General features: G+C 42.7%; 2 protein-coding genes across 2 annotated transcripts; one reads left to right on the top strand and one right to left on the bottom strand.

The window, feature by feature from the left end:
- The first annotated feature begins 4,012 nt into the window (after window positions 1-4,012).
- LOC119340968 (GDSL esterase/lipase At5g45910-like) lies at window positions 4,013-5,513 on the top strand. Its single transcript, XM_037612870.1, has one exon. The coding sequence runs from the start codon at window positions 4,060-4,062 to the stop codon at window positions 5,203-5,205; it is 1,146 nt and encodes a 381-aa protein (XP_037468767.1). The 5' UTR covers window positions 4,013-4,059; the 3' UTR covers window positions 5,206-5,513.
- Window positions 5,514-11,218: 5,705 nt separating this feature from the next.
- LOC119335776 (acidic endochitinase-like) lies at window positions 11,219-12,109 on the bottom strand. Its single transcript, XM_037607852.1, has one exon. It carries the CDS (start codon window positions 12,107-12,109, stop codon window positions 11,219-11,221), a length of 891 nt encoding a protein of 296 aa, XP_037463749.1.
- Window positions 12,110-20,687: the final 8,578 nt, after the last annotated feature.

Genomic DNA, 20,687 nt, shown 5'->3' with positions numbered 1-20,687 from the left:
TCTCGCTTGGACTGATGGTGATCTAATGGCGGCGAGGTTGGCCAATATATAGACGCCCTGCTCGTTGGTAACTGCTGACTTAATGCCTGAACACTTGATCACCACCTGAGTCATGAGGGTCGTTGGGTTTTTCAACATATTTGCTCGTCTGCTATTGCTCTCAACAATAGTATTGATGTAAGTCTTGGCATTTGGAGGACTCGCAGGTAGAGCTGAGCAATCATATAAAGTGTAAGACATACACTACGATGCACAAATAGTGCACTACACCATTTGTTTTCTAAGAAACAGTCACAATTACTTAGTATTTGTTGTCTAAGAACTAGGTCACCCACTTCGAAGTTTGCCTTCGCGAGTAGGTACCCAGGGAAAAAACTGGTCGAAATTTGCGTTGGTGCCAGGGAAAAAAGTTTCGCCCACATTCCAGATGAAATTCCAAAGAATTTTAGTAGGAGATGATAAAGGATAATCTTGGTCAAAAAATTTGGTGAGATTTGAAAATTTTCTATTTTATTGTTCTAAATACCTAAAATGAAGTTTTTTTTGGAGCACACAGGAGATCAGCGTGCCTATATATTAAGATAGATAGCAAGTTACAATCACAAGATTTTCCTCCGTGTTTGCAGCGCCATCACGTACAAGGCTACAACCCAAACCAACCCACCTACCACTTACTTTACAACTCACTTTAGACTACCGTTGTCCACCGTGCTCTACTCATGGCAGTGGTCTTGTGCCTTGGCGATTACAGACATAGATAGGAGGGAGGTGTTCTTGAACACCCTCCGGTTACGCTCGAGCCAAATACTATGAAGTGTCCAGAGGATGACAGAGTTTACCCCCTTTTAAAGCTTAGGGGGCAGAACACGCTAGGAATCTAGAGCATATTTCCAACAGAGAGGCGGATAGGGAAACGACGAGGAAGAGGGATGGGGAAGCCAAGGAGGAATTGAGCGGGCGCAACATATAAATTTGAATTTTGAACGAGGATTGGAGCTGAAGGCGTGGGGAGGGGGGAGGGGATGATTGGAGGAGAGAGGCGATAGGAGCAACGGAAGAGACGAAGCATACCGATTGGGGAGGAATGGCCGGCACTAGCAGACTTTTGGCAGAAAATTTGCTATTATCCATTCTGGCCGAAGAACATAGAGAAAAGCTGGGCAAGGCAGTGGCTCGACTCTTGCCGTTGCATTTTTATTCCCTTCTAAACAAAGAGGCAGACAGACCATCAACAGGAACTGCCTCTTTTACAGGAGTAGAGATAGGCATGACTGGCTGAAATATTGTGGGAAAGACAAAGCCCATCGAGTGGCTCGTGGATATAAACCTAGTCGAGCATCATAAGCATGGAAATCTCTATTTGTCGTTCTCTGTGACAAATTGTCACTTATTGGTACAGAAGCGAGTGACCTAGCAAAAGAAATGAGCCAGCCCAATTACGAGATAACACATGCGCCACAATATCAGGTTTTGCGAACCTTCTAGAAGGTTCCTAACCAATTTCGGGAATCTTCTAGAAGGTTTCTCAGCCGGTTTCATTGATTTTTCTTTTTAGTTTTAGTTTTTTGGTCTGATTTTTTTCTCCTTCTATTGTCGTTCTTTTCTTTTTTCTTTTTTATTTCCTTTTAAAATAATTTTTAAATTCCATTTTCTTCTATTTTATTTGTTTCTTTTTCCACAATTTTAAATTTTGCTAAAAATTTCGAAAATGTTCCTATTTTTGAAAAAAATCACAAATTCATGATTTTTCAAAATGTTCACATTTAAAAAAAACTGAAGCTAAAAAATGTTCTTGTTTACAACTTTTGTTCACAAATTCTAAAAATGTTGGCAAATTTCAAATAATGTTTGCTTTTAAAAAAAGTAAATCATAGTTTCAAAAATATTTCACAGATGCAAAAAAATGTCACTTTTCCAAAAAATGTTTACATATTCAAATAATCTTTCATTTTTTATTATTTTTTAAAATTCAGAAAAAGTCAAGTTTTAATATTTGCTCACAAATTAAAAATATGTTCGTATTTTTAAAAAACTCATTCGGAATTTTGAAAATGTTCCTGTTTTTCAAATTTTGTTCACAAACCTATATATTCTTTCTATTTTAAAATTTTGGTTACAAATCCAAAAAATGGTCAAGCAAAATTCAAAACTATTTCGTGTTTGTCAAATTGTTCTGAACTAGTATACAATAAGTATTCAAAATTTTCATGAAATGATTGAAAAAATAGAAATACTCGGATCTGTCGATACAGCTAGTTCCAAAGTAATCACGCAGCACATTCATCATGAGCGGTAATTAATTCAAGTGGGTAGGTACCTCTTTTTTCCAGAGACAGATGGCGAGTTCAAACTTTTGCTAACACGCTGCATTTTTTCGGTGTTCAAAAGATAATGTTCTCCTGTGTTTACTAGTTGCATGTAGATGTTGAAAAATTACTAGTTTTGAGGGGATAAAAAATTACTTTTTTTAGACAAGGATAAAAAATTACTAGTTGCGCTTTTGTGGCTAGCTACCTATTTCAGAAACTACGACCAGCAAGAAAAAGCCTCCAATGGGCCTTCTCAGTGCACATCTACATGCAACCAGCCGGTCCCTGTTTGTTTTTGTTTTGCCTACGAAAACTTCGCGTCCAAGACCAAGGTTTTTGCTTAGCGTTTAGCCAAGACTTCTATCCCAACTGGAGATGTTCGGAATCACAGAAACATGACAGACACGCCGGCTTGTTCTATATGTAAGGCGGCAACTGATACTTGGAGACACTCTTTATTTGATTGCCATATGTCCCGATGTGTGTGGGCACTCGCCGAGGAGGAACTGATAGAGGTTGCTATCTCAAACCACACTGAAGATGCTAGATTATGGGTTTTTTGGCTGGTTGATACTTTACCAGAGAAGGAGGCAGTTCAAGTCTTGGTTACGATGTGGGTCATATGGTGGGCGAGACGGCGTGCTATCCATGATGATCAATACCAAAGCCCCCTGACCACCTCGGCTTTTGTCACAAAGTTCCTGGAAGATCTTGATTTGATGGCTGAGAACAAGCGTCGTTCGGCCAAGGACCGGCTTGCGACGCCTAAGGACATGCATGTAACGGCTGAAAATGCAAGGACCAAAGTAACCAATTCGATATGGATTCCCCCAACAGATTTCGATGTGAAAATTAATGCTGATGGTGGTGTCTCAAGATGTGGCGGGAGAGGCGCTGCGGCAGTCGTCTGCCGAGATAAGGCGGGAACTTTCTTGGGAGCTTCAGCTAGAGTTTTCGAAGGTCTTATGGACCCGCCCTCGCTAGAGGCGCAAGCATGCAATGAAGCTCTTGCCTTGGCCGAGGACCTCAACTTGAATGTTGTATGTGTGGCATGAGATTGTGCTGAAGTGATCTTCAAGATCGGGACTTGAGCTCCTTGCCACTACACAGCGATACTTCATGAGATTAGCCATCGCTCTGCTTCTTTTCAGAATTTTCGTTTTGTTCATCAAAATAGGAAGTATAATTTTGAAGCACATTCGCTTGCAAAAGCTGCAGTTTCTTTGTCTAGCGGGCGCCATGTGTGTCTTGTTTCTACGCCCGATATCATTTGTATCCTTATGAACATCCAAATATAATAAAGGTTACAGATGCTAAAAAAATATGAAAACATTGCGTCGGCGGCCCACAGAGTCAGCATTCACACGCGGCGAACGCCATAGCGCGCGTCACGTACGGCCGTGTGGGCGCTCCATTGAATCGCGCCGATGAGACGACGACGAACTTACGGTTGATCAGTACGTGACCGGAGACGGCACTAGGTTGCATGAATGCACGTACGCATGCGTCCAAGCCGGGCAATTAACCACGATCGAGAAGCGCTCATCGGAGGTGGTTGTTCGATAGATCGTCGGCGGTGAGCAGCCAGCTGGAGCGAGAGGGCACGCGCGTGCAAAGTGTCGCAGCGCGCGCGTACGTGTAAGGGCTCTCATCCACGTTATATAGACCTTCGTGCACCGCGTAGTTGCCACGCCTGGCGAGCTAGAGCCTAGAGCGCGTACGTGCAAGATCGATCGACGGGGACACGGCCATGGCTCGGCGAATCACTGGTGTCATTGCCGCCGCCGGCTTCATGCTCCTCCTCGGTGCCAGCAGCTGCTTCTTCCTGCTGGCATCCGCAGACAGGGACGGCGGGGCCATGCGGTACAACGCCATGTTCAACTTCGGCGACTCGCTGTCGGACACGGGCAACCTCTGCGTGAACAAGTCGGCGGCGGAGGAGCTCCTGCTCACCTTCGCCAACCCGCCCTACGGCATGACCTACTTCGGCCACCCCACCTGCCGCTGCTCCGACGGCCGCCTCGTCGTCGACTTCCTCGCGCAGTCGCTGGGCCTCCCTTTTCTTCCCCCGTCCAAGCTCCCCGGCGCCGACTTCCGGAAGGGCGCCAACATGGCCATCGTGGGCGCCACGGCGCTGGACTTCGAGTTCCTCAAGTCCATCGGCCTCGGCTACCCGATCTGGAACAACGGTGCCATCAACGTGCAGCTCCAGTGGTTCCGCGACCTCCTCCCCCGCATCTGCGGGACGCCGCAGAGCTGCAGGCCCTACCTCGCCAGGTCCCTCTTCCTCCTCGGCTCCATCGGCGGCAACGACTACAACGCCATGCTCTTCTTCGGCTTCAACGTCAGCCGCGCCAAGAGCTACGCCCCCAACGTCGTCGACAATATCGCCACCGCCCTCGAGAGGCTGATCGAGCTGGGCGCGGTGGACATCGTGGTGCCGGGGACGCTGCCCATCGGGTGCGTCGCGCTCTACCTCGCGGTGCTGCCGAGCCGCCACAAGTCGGACTACGACGAGCACGGCTGCCTCAAGCCGCTCAACGACCTCGTCATGTACCACAACTCGCTGCTCCAGGACAGGCTCAACCGCGCCCGCGCCAGGCACGGGCCGGCGGCGAGGATCATGTACGCGGACTACTACGCCTACGCCATGGACATGCTCCGCGACCCGGCGCGCTTCGGCTTCACCGCGGCCGTCGCCGCGTGCTGCGGCGCGGGCGGCGGCCCGTACAACTTCCAGTTGGACGCGCGGTGCGGGATGAAGGGCGCGACCGCGTGTGGCGACCCGTGGAGGCACGAGTCGTGGGACGGCGTGCACCCGACGGAGGCGGTGAACAGGCTCGTCGCCGACGGGTGGCTCAGGGGACCATCCTGCCACCCTCCCATCCTGCAGTAATATACTATCACCTACGGCAGGAGAATGAAGATGCGGGGAAAACGTGATGTTTAGTGTAGTAGTTTGAGGCTTCCGATCACCGCCATTAGCCAACATCTTTGCGGCCTTTAGCCCTTTACCTTTCGGTACTGTACTCTTATGTGTAGGTGTAGCCGAACCTTGAAGATCACTACCCAGCCCAGTGTCCGTTTTTCATCATATGCTTTTGCTGAAATTTTCATCGACTACAACCTAGAACCTTTTCATACTCACCCATGCATCATAGTTTGATGATTCCGAAATTTGCATCATTATCTTTTGAACCTCAAGGTTGGATTTATGACCCGTTTGTAAAGTATCAATGCCATCTCGCTATACAACTATGGAGAATCTCCAACGGCAACCTGCGAACTTTCTCCTGCACCCGTCCGCGGACATGGATGCGGGAGGCTCAACGCTCCTCGCATACATTTCAACTACAATCTGAATCAAAGGGACGAAATTCGTTCAAACTAGACGGATTTCATTAAAACTCGGACATAATTTACACAAAAAGGTCGGTACTTCGACCGTTTAACTAAAAAATTAGAAAAAAAAACCTAAACCCTATACGGACGACCATCGAACTGCTTTGCTGCACCGCCGTCGCCATATGTGTCGTCGTCGCGTCGTCCCTCCAGCAGCGGTACAATGCCGGAGGGCCGCGGCAGCCTTGTCTGGTGTATGCCTGTCGCTCTGATGACCTGTACGGGGGGTTACCGCGGACACTGCCAATGTAGCCTTCGGAGCCCAGGCGGTGGCTTTGCCGCGACCGGCGTTGGTGGAGCAGTCGCGGCGCGCTTGTCGATCTTGGCGAGCTTGCCGTCATGCGGCGGCGCCGCCTGGCGAACGTCTCCAAGATGGTGACGGAGCGGTTGAGTGCCCACGTGGCGAGGTCCGGGTCATTGCGAACCCATTCCGGCGCCACGTCCGACTTGGCCAACGCGGAGCAGCGACCGGCATTACGCCGGTCGTACCTCGCCTCCCGCCTCGCTGCGCGCTCCGCCTCGGAAACCACGGCCCAAAAGCCGGAGGTGCCGGTGTAACCGCCTCCTGCCGGTCATACCTCGCCTGCAGTAAATAGATCATATGTTATGCACAATTCCCAAGTTCCATATATGTTTGCGGTAAGATGTACGTTGGGTACTCTCTTTGCCAAGTACAACACCAGCAAAACCTTTACCAAATTTTATTTGCCCTTTGCCAAGTTTTGGGGGCATTCGGTAAAGGCGTAGATTCTAGTAGTGAATATTACCATGCACATGTTGTCAACTAACAATTGAACGCCGTAAGCTACATTCAACCACAAAAGGCCCGGTAAAGTGGCATTTCAAAGATTCGAGGACAATAATACTCATAGATGCTTTATGCACTCCAAAAATTTCTATTTACTATGGCTAATCATAAACTATAAACCATGATCTAGATACTTACTAATCGTACACTATAGAGATCTCTACAAAGATATTTTAGAATCCTCCAAAATCTGCTCAAACATCCACACATGAATATATGCACACACTATAATTCATGCAAGTGACCTAAATTTATCCACAAATACACAAAGTTTGATCCTATTTGTTTTATTTACTTTTTTCACAATTATGGGGATTTTTTAAAGATCTTTTTAAGTGGCAATGTATTCAAAGGGAAGAATAATGTAATTTGAATTACTAAATAATATGGTGCAAGTTTAGCGTGTAGCGATTATACTTTTGATTATAGATGTTATAGTTATATAACAAAGAACATCACAACTAAATTAAGCAACATTTTTATATGGTTAATAACGAGAATTGAACAATAGAAAAAGAAATTGTCATATAAGTATAAAAGTTTAATACAAATATGTAAGGCATGGTATCTTGTGCCTCCGGCCTTGCTTCGTCCTCCATGTAGACTCCTGTTTTCAACCATTTGATCTAAATCGTGTGTATATGCTCAGTTATAGAAATTCTCCAATAAAGCGCCCGGCTACTGCCGTCTTACCGGCAAAGTGCCCCTAAATATAGAAAACATCATAACTTGGATTTGTCCAAGCCCTAACGATCCTCCACATTGACCCACCTCGTTGTTGTTCCTCGCCACCGAAGCCATCGCCGACCACAATCAGCACACCTCGTCCACTAGTTTGCCGGCCCCCGTCAAGGTCACGGATGGCCATAAATCTGCACATTCGACTTACACTTTGCGCCTCCACCGAGTGGCGCCGTCCTATTGCAGCGTGGGCGGCGAGTACATCCTAGAACCCCTTGCAGAGAAACGACGGCTATGTCTCCGAATTTTTCTTATTCTTGTTTGATGCACGCCCCGGATGTGTATGGTGAACTTGTACAATAGAATTGCTGTTTGTTGGCTTGTCGTATAGCTTCAACGTTTAGAATTTGGAAACCATCGTTGGTGATTATTGGTTGTGAGTGCAAATGTCGGAAATAAAACGACCAATTAATCATATTGGCAATTGAGACGTTCCTTACATACAACATGATGTAATATAACTCTAGTGCTGCTAGCTTGATGTGTTCTGAAGGTTTTTTTCACCTGATACATGCTAACAGTAGCTAGCAGGCCAAAGAATTCATGAATACCATAGCTTGCTCCTCCTCCTTTGAAACCTGGTGCATGTGCATTTTAAATTTTCTTTAACAAAAACAAGCTTTCAAACCTTCATGGACAACTGGAACTCGCATCATCTGCAAACCACTCGTAACTGATTAAGCATGCATCAAATGTGATACAAATAAGACAACAATTCGATAATAAAACAACTTCTCATCCATTACACAGAGTAAAAATTCAATAGAGTACTGAAATGGTATGAATAAGCCCTGCTCTTTTCAAGAGTTGCAGCTATCAAGATGCACCATTTGGAAGCCTTGGAGTTACATTGCATCATGTAAGGATCGCCTAAATTGCATACCAGAACAAACAAGGTAATAAGAAATTGTGTCTCCCTGAATTTCTATTCAAGAGTCAAAGCAACTTCCATGCATTTGTTTCTGAATTCCACCCACAATTGTTTACATTCACATTCCTAGCTTCAATTATTTGGGTTCATGGCCAGACACAGGAAACAGGCGCCGACGACCATTCATATTAGGTATTAATTATACCTCTAGAGCCGGACTAGCACAGCTTAGTTGATGTAAATGTAATGAGATCCATCATGTTTATATGAAATCCGGCCGTGCTTGAAGGAATTTCGTCCGGTTAGTTTGAATTGTTAGCCGGATATAGACGGGCAGTGTTGGATGACGGTTTCCCGCATCCATGTTTGCGGACTGGTGCCTCTATCCGTAGACGGATGCACAAAGAAATTTACAGGTTGCCGTTCAAGATGCCCTTAGCCAACACACCTTTGCGGCCTTTACCTTTCGGTACTGCACTTAGATGTGTAGGTGTAGCTGAACCTCGAAGAATCACTACCGAGTGTCCGTTTTACATCAAATGGTTTTGCTGAAAATTTCATTGGCTACAACCTAGAACTTTGTCATACGCACCCATGGATCATATTTGATGATTCCCAGATTTGAATCATCATTACCTTTTGAAGTGAAGGTTGGATTTATACAGAATCCATGCCACCTCACCATATAAGTATGAATGGGATGACGGCCATTTCTGTATGCAATCATGCATGGGAAAAGACCGCCACACCATTAAACCATGCATGGGAAATGTACATATATCCAACAAATATTGTTACAACATAATAAGTCACATGTATTTTTAGTTTTGGTTCTCATGTTATCAATCTAATTTTTCATCAACCAATTCTCGCAGCAACGCGCGGGGTATTCTCTAGTTTCCCACAATATTTCAGCCGGTTATTGCCTATAAAAAGGCCTATATTTGTCTATGTCTCTCTTACAGAATTGTCCATCTATGCCAGTTCTTCTCGTCTCTAGCAACCTTCTAGCAGGAGGGGAAACTCCACGTCATTGAAGCCATGCAATTTTGATATTTTTGTGCTACTTCTACTTGTCCTTAGCCGTGGCGCCTAAACATGTTCAATCATGTTTTTGAAGATATCATTATTTTTCTTGAAACTATTTTATTTTGCTTTAGACATGTTTCCCACACACTTCATCATGTTTGACAAAAGTATCAAGACACAGATATTTCACTATTTTAATCAACTTTTCAAAGACGGTTCAATGTGTTTCACAGAAAAGAAGTTTGGAATAGCTTTGAACCATGCGGGGAAATCAGAATGACACCAAGGTGGTACGTACAAAATTTATGCGAGTCTTACTATACTTCGCTTAACTATTTTACATGAGTTTCATCATCTTTGTGTTGATATCCTTAATGTTTCAAAAAGAAAATTCATTTCACTTCACATATGTTTTGCACATATTTATGAACGGTCGACAATAATATTACCACTCACATGTTTTGATTGTGCACACACGTTATTTCAATATACTCCAATTCTTTTTCGCGAAAAAATAAATTCCAGTTAAACAAAGATGGGTCGTTGTGTTTTGCACATGTTTTAATGTTTTTCAACAAATACTAGAGGGTGATGTACGCTTTGCCCCACTGTTCGTGAGCTAAGTCTCTTTTTTCGAGCTATTACAGTAAGAGGTGGGCACTTTTACATCGAAGAATCGAACTGAACTAAGTTGACTAACATTCCTAATTTATTAGGTTTATGGTGTTCGGTTTGGTGTTTTCATTGCTAGTTATTTGTGTTTGGGTTATCCTATATAAACCGAATTGACCATTAGACCATACGAAATGGACCTCCCTTTTGTCTAACTTCCCTATTTTGCTGGCACGTGTAGGCATGGCCCTATGCCGATGTATAATGCACGTCTTCACCAGTTCAATTCACTCGTGCCTCTGCCTCTCAAAATAATAATCCTTGCACTGCGTTTCTTCCACAAATAGATTTTAATTTCTCAATCCAATCACCTTCCAACCTCGAGGTTATATTTATTTCCACTAGGCCTAGCTACCACGCCTCTTCGGCAGGTGCTCATGTTGGCTTGGATCTCCGAAGCCTTATTTTTTCTTTCTAGCTCCCCAGCGCTAGCATGGGTCTCACACCACGAATCACCTGTAGAGCTCGCCGGGGAAGACAGAGAAAGTGGTGACCCGACCACTCAGACCAGAAATAGCAAGTTGGTACGGTGCCACCCACTCACAAACACATGAACTAGAAAACTAATTCACCCCTTCCCTCCACAACCGTAATAAGTCATAACATTGGAGGTCCTATTTAGTGTGCAACGCGTTGAAGGATGACCAAACGAGCACAACCCATGACAGGTGCTTTAGTTGGCTGCCAGTCTCCTTGTTGGTCTCTGCCCATCCGAAGAAGTGGAGAAAAAACAATGAGGAAGGGAAACCCAAATATAGAGAGAATATTAAAAATGATCCAATAAAATAATAATAAAATTAGGGTCGTCTGCTCTAGGGAAGTCAAAGACAAAGCCAAAACTACTACTCCCCGTTTCACAATGTAGTGCGTCCACATTTCCCGAAATCCAAGTTTGACCGTAAATATAACCAACGAGACCGACTGCGACGGGAGCAAAAATTATATCACTGAATTCATATCAAAAATACGAATTCAATAGTATAATTTTTGCTCCTGCCGCAATAGGTATCGTTGGTTAAATTTATGGTCAAACTTAAACCACAATCAGCACATATTTATCAATAATGAATTAATGGTAGATGGATCTAGTCAGGTTGATAAGACACATGAAACAAAGTTGTGCAATGCTCCTTGGTGTTGTCAATGGAATTGAATGTAGAGAAACCAATGATGATCTGCAGACTTTTTCAGGTTGAACAAATAATCCTCGTTTGGATGAAAGATCCAACAGATGCTCCAAGTAAAGATTATTAATACTATATACAACAATCAAGTCACACACGATTACTTACAAGTAACAATGAAAATGGACGAATCCGCAATTCCTCACACATCACAATGAAAAAGCACACATGTACCTCACAAATCAAAGGTAAGGTAACCCTCTCAAACATCACTCTTCACCGAAGAGCTGTAGCCATCCTGGTCATCATAGTATTTGGACCACAACATGATCCCTCCATACTTCCCTGTGCTCTTGATCAATGGGAGAACATCTGACTTTAGATCATCAACTGGGATGAACCCGCTCCCGGCAGCCTGAGGTGACGCCGGGAGGCCGAGGAAGATCTGCTTTGCTGGAACTGTCAACCACTGCTTCCATGCGTCAGCTAGATTGGTAGTGCTACCTGAGGTATACTGACAGGGTGCGTTGTTGTAGAATTGCACCCATAAATAGTCAAAGAGGCCGGTGTTGAGAGCGCCACCCACCCACGCATCAGGGAAAGGGCATTGTGGTGCGGCAGTCAGGTAGACTCTCCTGCCGGAGTTGCTGTATCCTTTAAGGAACCTCGCAAGATCGTCCCAATGAAGGGGTGTGCCGCCCTCAATATCGAAGTCAATGCCGTCGAGGACTGCATCGCCGAGAGGCCGCGAAGATGACTTACCTCCCAAGAAGTTGTTCCACAGGTACGTTGCGACATTCTTGGCGTCCTGGGTCGAGGAAAGGTAGTAGCTGCCTGCCCCACCACCGATCGAGAGAATCACCTTGACACCGCGGCTCTGGCATGACTTGATGTCGGAGCTTAGGTTCGCGCAGCCGCCGTTGGTCGGGTCGCAGTGGCCTGCCAGGTTGAGGACCGGCGGTTGGCCATTGCCAAACGCGGCGAGGAAGGCGAGGTTGACAAATTTGTAGTTGCCGGTAGCGCAGGTCTCAGCCAGCGTGCCCTCGCCGCCATTCTGGCCCCAGTAGATGGAAATGCCGCTGGCTTCCGACCCGAGGAACTGCGCCACTATCAGTACCAGCAGTTGCAGCAGGGATGATGATCTGCTAGCCATTTCTATTGCTTCTGTGTATGCCTTGTGCTTTTGCTTCTGTGTGTGATGATCGGAGTTTGGGCTCGGGTGGGTTGGCTTATATACGAGGGGACTCGTAATGTGAAATCAATCTGACACTCCCCGTATTGTTTATGCTCGTACGTGGCTTGTCGGGCACATGGATGGATGAACGCATGTGAATTCGTTCCGCTCTCAGCTTCGAATCAACGGCGACGACGTTGGTGATTTGGAACCACAGCTTCGGCTTGTAAGAGTTTTCTTGTAGTACTAGTTGAACGGAATAACGTGCAAGGCACCAGTCCAGAATAAGAAAAGGTGATCGACAGGGCTGTTTGAATAAAATTACTCAACACAAAAGGCCAAATGGAGAGGAGAGGTGATGGTGATCGATCGTCGACCCGCCCGCCGAGCACGCGCCGGCTCGCGGGCGGAGCAGAACAGTTTTTCAGGGCTAGCGTAGGTGCTATACTGCTATGGGTCAGCGAAGAAGGGTTGCCACCAGGTCAAAACGTACAGTACTTTTTTCGTTCTTCTTTTTAGCAAGATAGTACAAATGCTCGTGCATTGCAACGGGCTAAATTATCATGAAACCTCCTCTATGAGACAGTATGCGACATTTCTTATATCCAATTCCGACAAACATTGATAATAAGTTATAATGTTATCGCTTTTCGGAGTATGACACATGGAGGTAAAGAAGCCACTCTAACATCTTTCATCTGATGAAAGAGTAGTGGTGCATGGAATGAAAAACACAAATATTTCTTTATTTTAAAATAATTAAAGAATTTTGAAACCTTTAATCTTTTTATTATAATTGAAGCGAAACGCTTGCCTTCTACCTACCGATTTACAAGTGAGCGTCTGCCGCCTCCTTGATCATCAAATTGGTTCTCCATACAATGATCCCAAGCCAACCTCCACTGTACTTTATATTCTTGCAACTTAACTCATGTTTCAGAATGCAAGACTGGAAAGGGGATAGGGGGGCTAGATCCTTCGCTGGGATAGGGGAGGGCGACTACAGCTGGATCCCGCAGCATCGTCGTCGCAGGCCTATCGGGACGACCGGATGCTAACCCCCTGTGGTGGTGGCGATGACGAGGTCTCCGCCGGCGGTGGCCTCCTCGACTAAAATAGGCATGGACACAGAAACAACTGCTGCCATGGCCAACATCCACCACCAAATTTCGCCGCCGGTCGTCAACCTCCACCTCGCCGCCGCGTGCATCGCCTCTGCTTGACGTTCGTGAGCGTCGCGACCCCGCGCGGACCTCTGCTTGAACCACCTCAGCCGCGTGTGTGCAGCAGAATTCGCATGTGCCCGCCAGGACGTGCGGTCACACACCAACGAGTTTCTGCAACACCGGCGGAGTTGCAAATTCGAACTTAAAAGAATATATGTGGAGCCAATCCAGCAAGTTTGCATAGTTTCGAAGGTTTTACCGGTCCGTGAAGATCAACTAACACGTCTGTCAGATGGAGACTTTTACCTGTCCGTGAATATCCAACTGCACCTTTTTATTAAATATAAAAAAGGAAAAACAATTACCCTGCGGACGCTAGCTAGCTAACACGTGGGGTGGTCGACTGATAACACGCGTTCTCTCGAGACGTTTCTCGCTTGGTCAGTTATCTGTTCCGTGAGTTACCTACACTTCGTCTAGTCATTCCCCACCCCGATACCACCACACGACCACCTCGATCGTCGGGGCCGTCGCTATGCCGGCGCCGCCCGCAGGATCCCCGCTCCCAAGAGAAGCTCCACCACCGCGGAGGCTCCCATCGTCTGGAACTCTGGATCCCACCCACTGTCGCTGGCAACCACCACCACACAGCAGGCCGGTCGCCCCATGTTGTCCCCCCTTTTGTCGTGCGGTCCACAGTCTTCGCTTGGATCCTCGACACCCGCCGTAGCAGGCGACCACCAACACAGCAGGCCGCTATTGATTAGTTTTTTCATTCTATTACCCTTTGCGCTTGTTGATTTCTGATGCGGGGCTTGTTGATTTCTGATGAGGCAAAGTCGCATGTGTATATAAATTGATTAGATTGGATGCAAAGTGGCGAGGTGGGACTAAATCACGGCAGAGGTCAGAGGATAATAAATTGATTAGGTTGGATGCAAAGTGGCGAGGTGAGACTAAATCATGACAGAGGAGATTGAGAAGGTTGCATCGAACGCCCAGCCACCGCCGCCTAGCGCCGCCACGTCGGCCTCTGTCCGCCGGGCGCCGAGCCGCTTCCGCCGGGGCCGCTGCTGGCCGGGGCCTCGACCTGCTCTGCCATCCCTTGCGCTGGGCGCTGAGGCCGCCGACGCCTCATGCGTCGTGCATGCCGGCCAGTGGGAAGCCCAATCGTGGCCACTGCAAAACATGGCTGGTGGCCCATTAGAGAAATCTTAGCGATGCGGGCCAAGGCAGAGGTCCAGCTAACCAGGCCAGACGGACGGACAAACATGCTATTAGTACCACCTCGTTTATATTATGATTTTTTCCATACAAATTGATTGTATAGGACATCCCCAAATTATTAGTACCACCTCGTTTATAAAGAAATTTTATCTATACAAATCTCAAAAGCGTATTATGACATGAGAAAAAAGCGTATTGTGACGGTGAACCCGGAGACCCAATCCGTACGGACTGGGATGGCGTGGCTGGATAGTTGCTCAGGCGACGAGCAGCTGCAAACTGGCCCTGTTTTGCGGCTCACGCGGCCATGCATAAGAATAACGCGCTGGCGGTGTGTTGCTCAGAACTCTAGTTCCGGCGTTGTCGTTTATCCCAGCTTTGGCCGCCGGTGATGCATGCATGTTCAGATGGTTAAGCGCTTTGTTGCTTGATAAATAATGTGGTTTAGAGGGTGCTTGGATACGTTTTAGTCCCATGACTAAAACTTGCTAGCCTCACTCATGCTTGGATACAAATACTCCCTCCTTTCCGATTTATATGGCTTAATTCAAAAATCTCACCAACCAAGATAGATGGTGAGTGGTGGAATATTTTTTGTAGTTTGCAAAAGCACCTAATTAATGCTCTTGTTTTTCTTAAAAAATTATGTTTATCAATGCATTAATTGCAATGCATGCATGCATAAAGAAATGCATTGGTCAATTTTCTCTTAATACTTGCATGCAATGATTTAATGCACCTTGAAATCTGAACATGTAATGGGGAACAACCAAATTGAGCCTTATAAAATGAAAAAACTAAAATTTTGAGATAAGCCCTATAAACCGGAAAGGATGGAGTACTAAATAAACTAAAATGAGTTAATGAGCATTTATTATCCTCCAAACATTCCAATCCCGAACTCGCATGTGTTAAAGGAGAGGAGTTAAATGAGGAGAGATGACTAATCCACATTTTAGTAGGGTTTCCTTGACTAAAAATTTTTAGTCTCAAGACTAGTTCTAGCCTCTCTTTAGTCAGGGATGATTGAAACTTTAGCCTCTAAAAAAGACTATTTTTAGATCCAAGCATGGACTTAGGCGGTGTAGTGGTAGGCGTGCAACAAAGTATTCCAATTGATGTTGTGCTCGTATCCCGTATGACTCTTGACTTGTTCCTTTTTCTTGCGCGCAAGCTGACGCTACAAAGTTAGTCCCATATCGCTTACGGAGTAAGAGTCAGACCTACTTAAGGAGGACAAGGTCAACAGTTTCAAGGATGACAGCTGCATGACGGATTGGGTTTCAAGCGTTAGTCCCATATCTCTTCCCAATAATAAAACACGGATTGGGTCTCCGGGTTCACCGTCACAATACGCTTTTTTCTCATATCGTAATACGCTTTTACAATTTATATAGACAAAATTGTAATAAACGAGATGGTACTAATTCCTCTAAAACGCCACTCTAGCGTCTATATGTCTAAAACGCCACTCTAGCGTCTATATGGCCGGGCCCGTTACAACGTACACGTGCATTCGGTTGGTTTTCCACCAGTGTTTCTACGTGGTTTCGAAATTATGCATAATTTCTAGCTGGTTTCCAACTGTTTTTTTTTGTTTGTTTATTTGTGGAAAAGCAATAAATGCTTATGAACTAAAAATGGTCCAATTTTTTTAAATAATCATGAATATTAAAAATTAATCATGGATTGTTAAAACCGCATTATGTAAACAGTGTACAATAATGAAGACGATTTTTAATATTTCCAAATAATTAATAATATGTCACCTTTTGTAAAAAAATCTTGTATTTGAAAAGTGCTGATGTATTTTCAAAATATTAATACATTCAAAAAGAAAAAAAAGAAAAAAATATGAAAATAAAAAAATTTAAGTGGAAATAAAAATGAAAAATAGGGGAAAAACTAAATGAGATTTTGTTCTAGAACATAAAAGTAAATCCACTTTGTCGCTTACGCGGCAAGATGTCGGCATGTTGCACAACCCATACGCTGCTATAGGCCGGCCCATGGACCTGGGTTTTTTTTGTAGTCCATCTTCTAGAAAATATTTAAACTTCTAGAAGGAATACATGAAAAGAATTAGATTTTATTTATTTTCATGCACATTTTCAACTAGTTTTTTTAGACAAATACTTTTCAACTAGTTGCGGGTTACCTCTGTTAGAGTCACGTATGAGGCCTTGCGGACCAGGCACACATGGTGCATTCGCTCAGAAGGAGACTACATTAGTGTTTCCCCCTTTTTTCCATTATTTGCCCCTTTCGTCTTTCTTTTATCAGCTTGTCTTGGTTTTCTCATGCACAAGTTGCACCTAAAGTACAAGTTGTACTGCCCCTGCAGTACAAATTGTATCGTTCAAGAAGAACAAGTCGCACCGCACGCGAGTAAAGCTGTAAAGCTTGCATCGGAAATACAAGTTGCAGTGGAGGGAGCACGTGTTGCACCATGTCAGGAGTTTAGGTTATGCTACGGAGTACAAGTTTCATTTCGTGTGGAGCACAAGTTACATCTAAGAGTACATGTTGTACTGCACGGAGAGCACAAGTTGCATTGTGCAGAGAGTACATGTTACACCGAGGAGTACAAGTTGTACTCCATGGTGAGAGCATGTTGTATTGAAGGGAATACAAGTTTAACTACGTTAGAGGATACTAATCGCGAGGAGTACACGTATCCTATCTTGTGAGTACATGTAAGTTATTCTAGGGAGGGCAAGTTTGTAATAATATATTTGAAAGCACAAGTCTTGCCCGGAAAAAAGTTCGTTGATCAACCTTTTGCGAAGTTGCCGCTGCAAGGAACACAATCATGATAATAGTGTATAATTCGGCCGCTTGGTTTAACAGATTTTTCATTCAGAAAAATTGATAAAAAGGCGCCAACCCAATGAAAAAAAAACCTAACTCCCTGGTGGCGACAAGTACCGTACATGCATTTCGCCACTTGTTGCCACCAAAGGAGTTTGGGAGTACCATTTGCAACTGGTGCCCCTTTTTGATGCACTTTGAGCCAAAAAATCGAGGTGACATACAGGAGGGGAGTAGCGCCTTCACTGGGCCAGAACCGTAGAGACATGGATTAAGCTACTATAATGAGTGCTTTTTTCCGGTTTCGGCTTTCTACTATTTGCACTTTTTTGAAGCTTTTGAACATTAAAAAAAGATTTGAATATGTACTACAAATTTGTGAACATTTTGAAAATTCAAAATATTTTTATAAAACTAGAATCATTTTAAAATAAAAAGGTAACATAAAAGTAAATAAAAATAGGAAAACCCCGATAAGGACTGATAGATAAAACAACGAGCAAAAACAAGATAGTACCTTTTTCTTAGCAGAAGAAATAACCTTACAGTCGCTCGCTGCTGCTCATGCGTCGTTGTAGGTTCGATTGCTCTGCTACGTTTTTTTCGTTTGTTTTACCATTGCTTTTTCTTTGGGTTTTCATTTTTTTAATTGATTTTCTATGTTTTTAATCTTTCTTCTTTTATACCATTAGTTTTCTTTTGTTTATTTTTTGGTTTTCTTCATAGTCTTCGGTTTTCTTTACTTTGTCTTTTGTTTCTTTGCAGGTTTTAATTGGTTTTCTTTTTTCTAACACATATCTACTTTTGTCAGTACACAATGTATATTTTCTACGACAGACATGATTTTTAAAATATACTTTGGACATTTTCAAAGACGTGATGTATATATTTTCTAAGTACATGTTTTGAAAAAAAAATGAATACACAATAAAATTTCCAAATACACGTGTGTATTTTTAATGGCAATAAACATTTTTTACATTATATATTTTTTTAGAAAAAAATCACAGATATCTTTTGGCAACACCTGAATATTTCTTTAAAATGTCAAGTGTACACTTTTATAATCAAAATAAAAACAATATTGAAAAAAAATACATTGTATAAATAATTTTTTAAATGTCACAACCATTTATTTGAATAGCTGATGTTTCTTGCAAATGTTAAATACATTTATTAATGGTACAATTGTTTTACATTATGAAAACTTTTTCTAACATTGTATACACTTTTCTTAAACGACACCAACACATTTTCGAAAGTCATGAACATTTTTTAAAATGTGAAATAAATTTTATAGAAATAGGAAAATAAATTTTTATATTGTATTAACATTTTATAAAATCATGTATATTTTTGAAACACGTGAATTTTTTTAATTTTCACAGACATTTTTTCTTATAATTGGTTAACATTTTTCTATAGATGTTTACACTTTCAAATGAATGATTAACATTTTCAAAATTTATGTAAAGTATTTTTAATATATATATATATATATATATATATATATATATGACATTTATATATGTAAAATCTTATATATATTTTGTTGTAAGATAATTCAAAGTGAGTTGCATGAAAGTTTTGCAAGTTGGGCCATGGTTTTATTATATCTGTGAAATGCGTACATATTTGTACGTAAAAATGAACATACTTAAAATACAATACATACTACCTAAAAAGTAATATACATACTACCTAAACATTTTTATATACTATATACTACGTGTATATAGTCTCCGCTTTGATAGATAGTACATACAACATACAAAACTGAAGTGGTGGTAAGTATCACCGGTGGTAGCAAAAATTTGTCCTATATATATATATATATATATATATATATATATATATATATATATATATATATATACATGTATAATTGATTTTATGCCCCTAGTTGGGTCATAGTCGCCAGCTTTAACCCTAGTTTCCAAAAACACTCGTTCCCGCCCAAACCACTTCGCTTCTCTTATGATTTTGCCCTCTAACCGTTTGACCTTTACTTTGAAAACTTCATAAAAAAGTTCATATCAACACAAAAAAATTCAAATAAGATATCGAGATGTTCAGAAAACATCACCTATTTGTGCATGCCATTTGCATTCTTGACAAAAATGTTGGAAAGTCCGCATCTAAGTTTGAGCTCTTATGATCTCAACACAAACAGTAAAATTTAAAAAAAATCAAAAAAATGTGGTGAGATTGGACTAGTGTTTTAGGTGCTTGCCAAGTTTCATCAGGGAATGACATTCGTGGAAGTCGTGGCAAAAAAAAAGCAAAATTAATGCTTTAAAACAAATTCATTTTGGAGTGTTGGTTTTCTTGCCACGACTTCCACAATTGTCATTCCTTGATGACACTTCGCAAGAACCTAAAACATTACCACCAAATTCTTTTAGAAATTTTTAGAATTTTTTTCCTTTTTTTACATTTTACTATTCGTGTTGAAATCATAAGAGCTCAAACTCAGATGGGGACTTGCCAACATTTTTTTGTGAATACGAATGACATGCATATATAGGTGATGTTTCTATGAACATTTTGATATCTTATTTAAATTTTTCTGAGTTAGTACAATTTTTATGAAGTTTTCATAGTGATGGTCAAAGGGCAAATGCATAAGAGGAGCGAAGTGGCTTGGGCAGAACCAAAGGGTTTTTCGAAATTAGGGGTAAAACTGTCGAGTGAGACACACCTAAGGGCACCAAATTATTTAACTCATATATATGTTCTTCACCCATATATAGATTGACTATTCATCACCCAAGGTGCAGAATAATTTATTCTTTGCCCGAGGTAATGTTACAATCGTTTTATAAATAAATTATATTAGAAATATAAATAGTTACATTCATATTGATTCATTACGTAAAATTTAGCATAGAAACTAAAATATAGGTCATAAGACCAGGAAATTTGCATTTTATGTACATTTTACACTACATTTTTACAATTGTAATTCTATGTAACATAAAATATTTTTTACGATGATTATATAATTTCTTACATTTTCTTTATTACGTCTGAAATAAGACAAAATTTATGGAAGGTGAAATTACAATGCATTGATGTTAACACAGAGGGGGTGAAGAATCACTATTTTTCACCCAGGGTGACGAATAATCAATGCCTGTGTGTGTGTTTTTAGAATATTTTGAATATAAACAATACTAAAAATAAGGCAAAAGACAAAAACAAAAATGTGAAAAAACAAAAACCATGAGCGACACTAGCATGACATTGCCACGTAGTTACTGGGCCAGCCCAGCAATGCCTCCCTGCAAGTGACCCTGCACTAGAAGTCGTTGTGGATGGACGTGAGCAACTAGTTGACGAGCGCTCCTTCG

Source organism: Triticum dicoccoides, chromosome 7B, assembly GCF_002162155.2.
Source record: "Triticum dicoccoides isolate Atlit2015 ecotype Zavitan chromosome 7B, WEW_v2.0, whole genome shotgun sequence".
Classification (NCBI taxonomy): domain Eukaryota; kingdom Viridiplantae; phylum Streptophyta; class Magnoliopsida; order Poales; family Poaceae; genus Triticum; species Triticum dicoccoides.
This window is presented reverse-complemented; position numbering and strand designations above follow the sequence as displayed.

Excerpts from the sequence above, each read along its gene's own strand:
- LOC119340968 (XM_037612870.1), top strand. The coding sequence starts at position 4,060 with ATGGCTCGGCGAATCACTGGTGTCATTGCCGCCGCCGGCTTCATGCTC.
- LOC119335776 (XM_037607852.1), bottom strand. The coding sequence starts at position 12,109 with ATGGCTAGCAGATCATCATCCCTGCTGCAACTGCTGGTACTGATAGTG.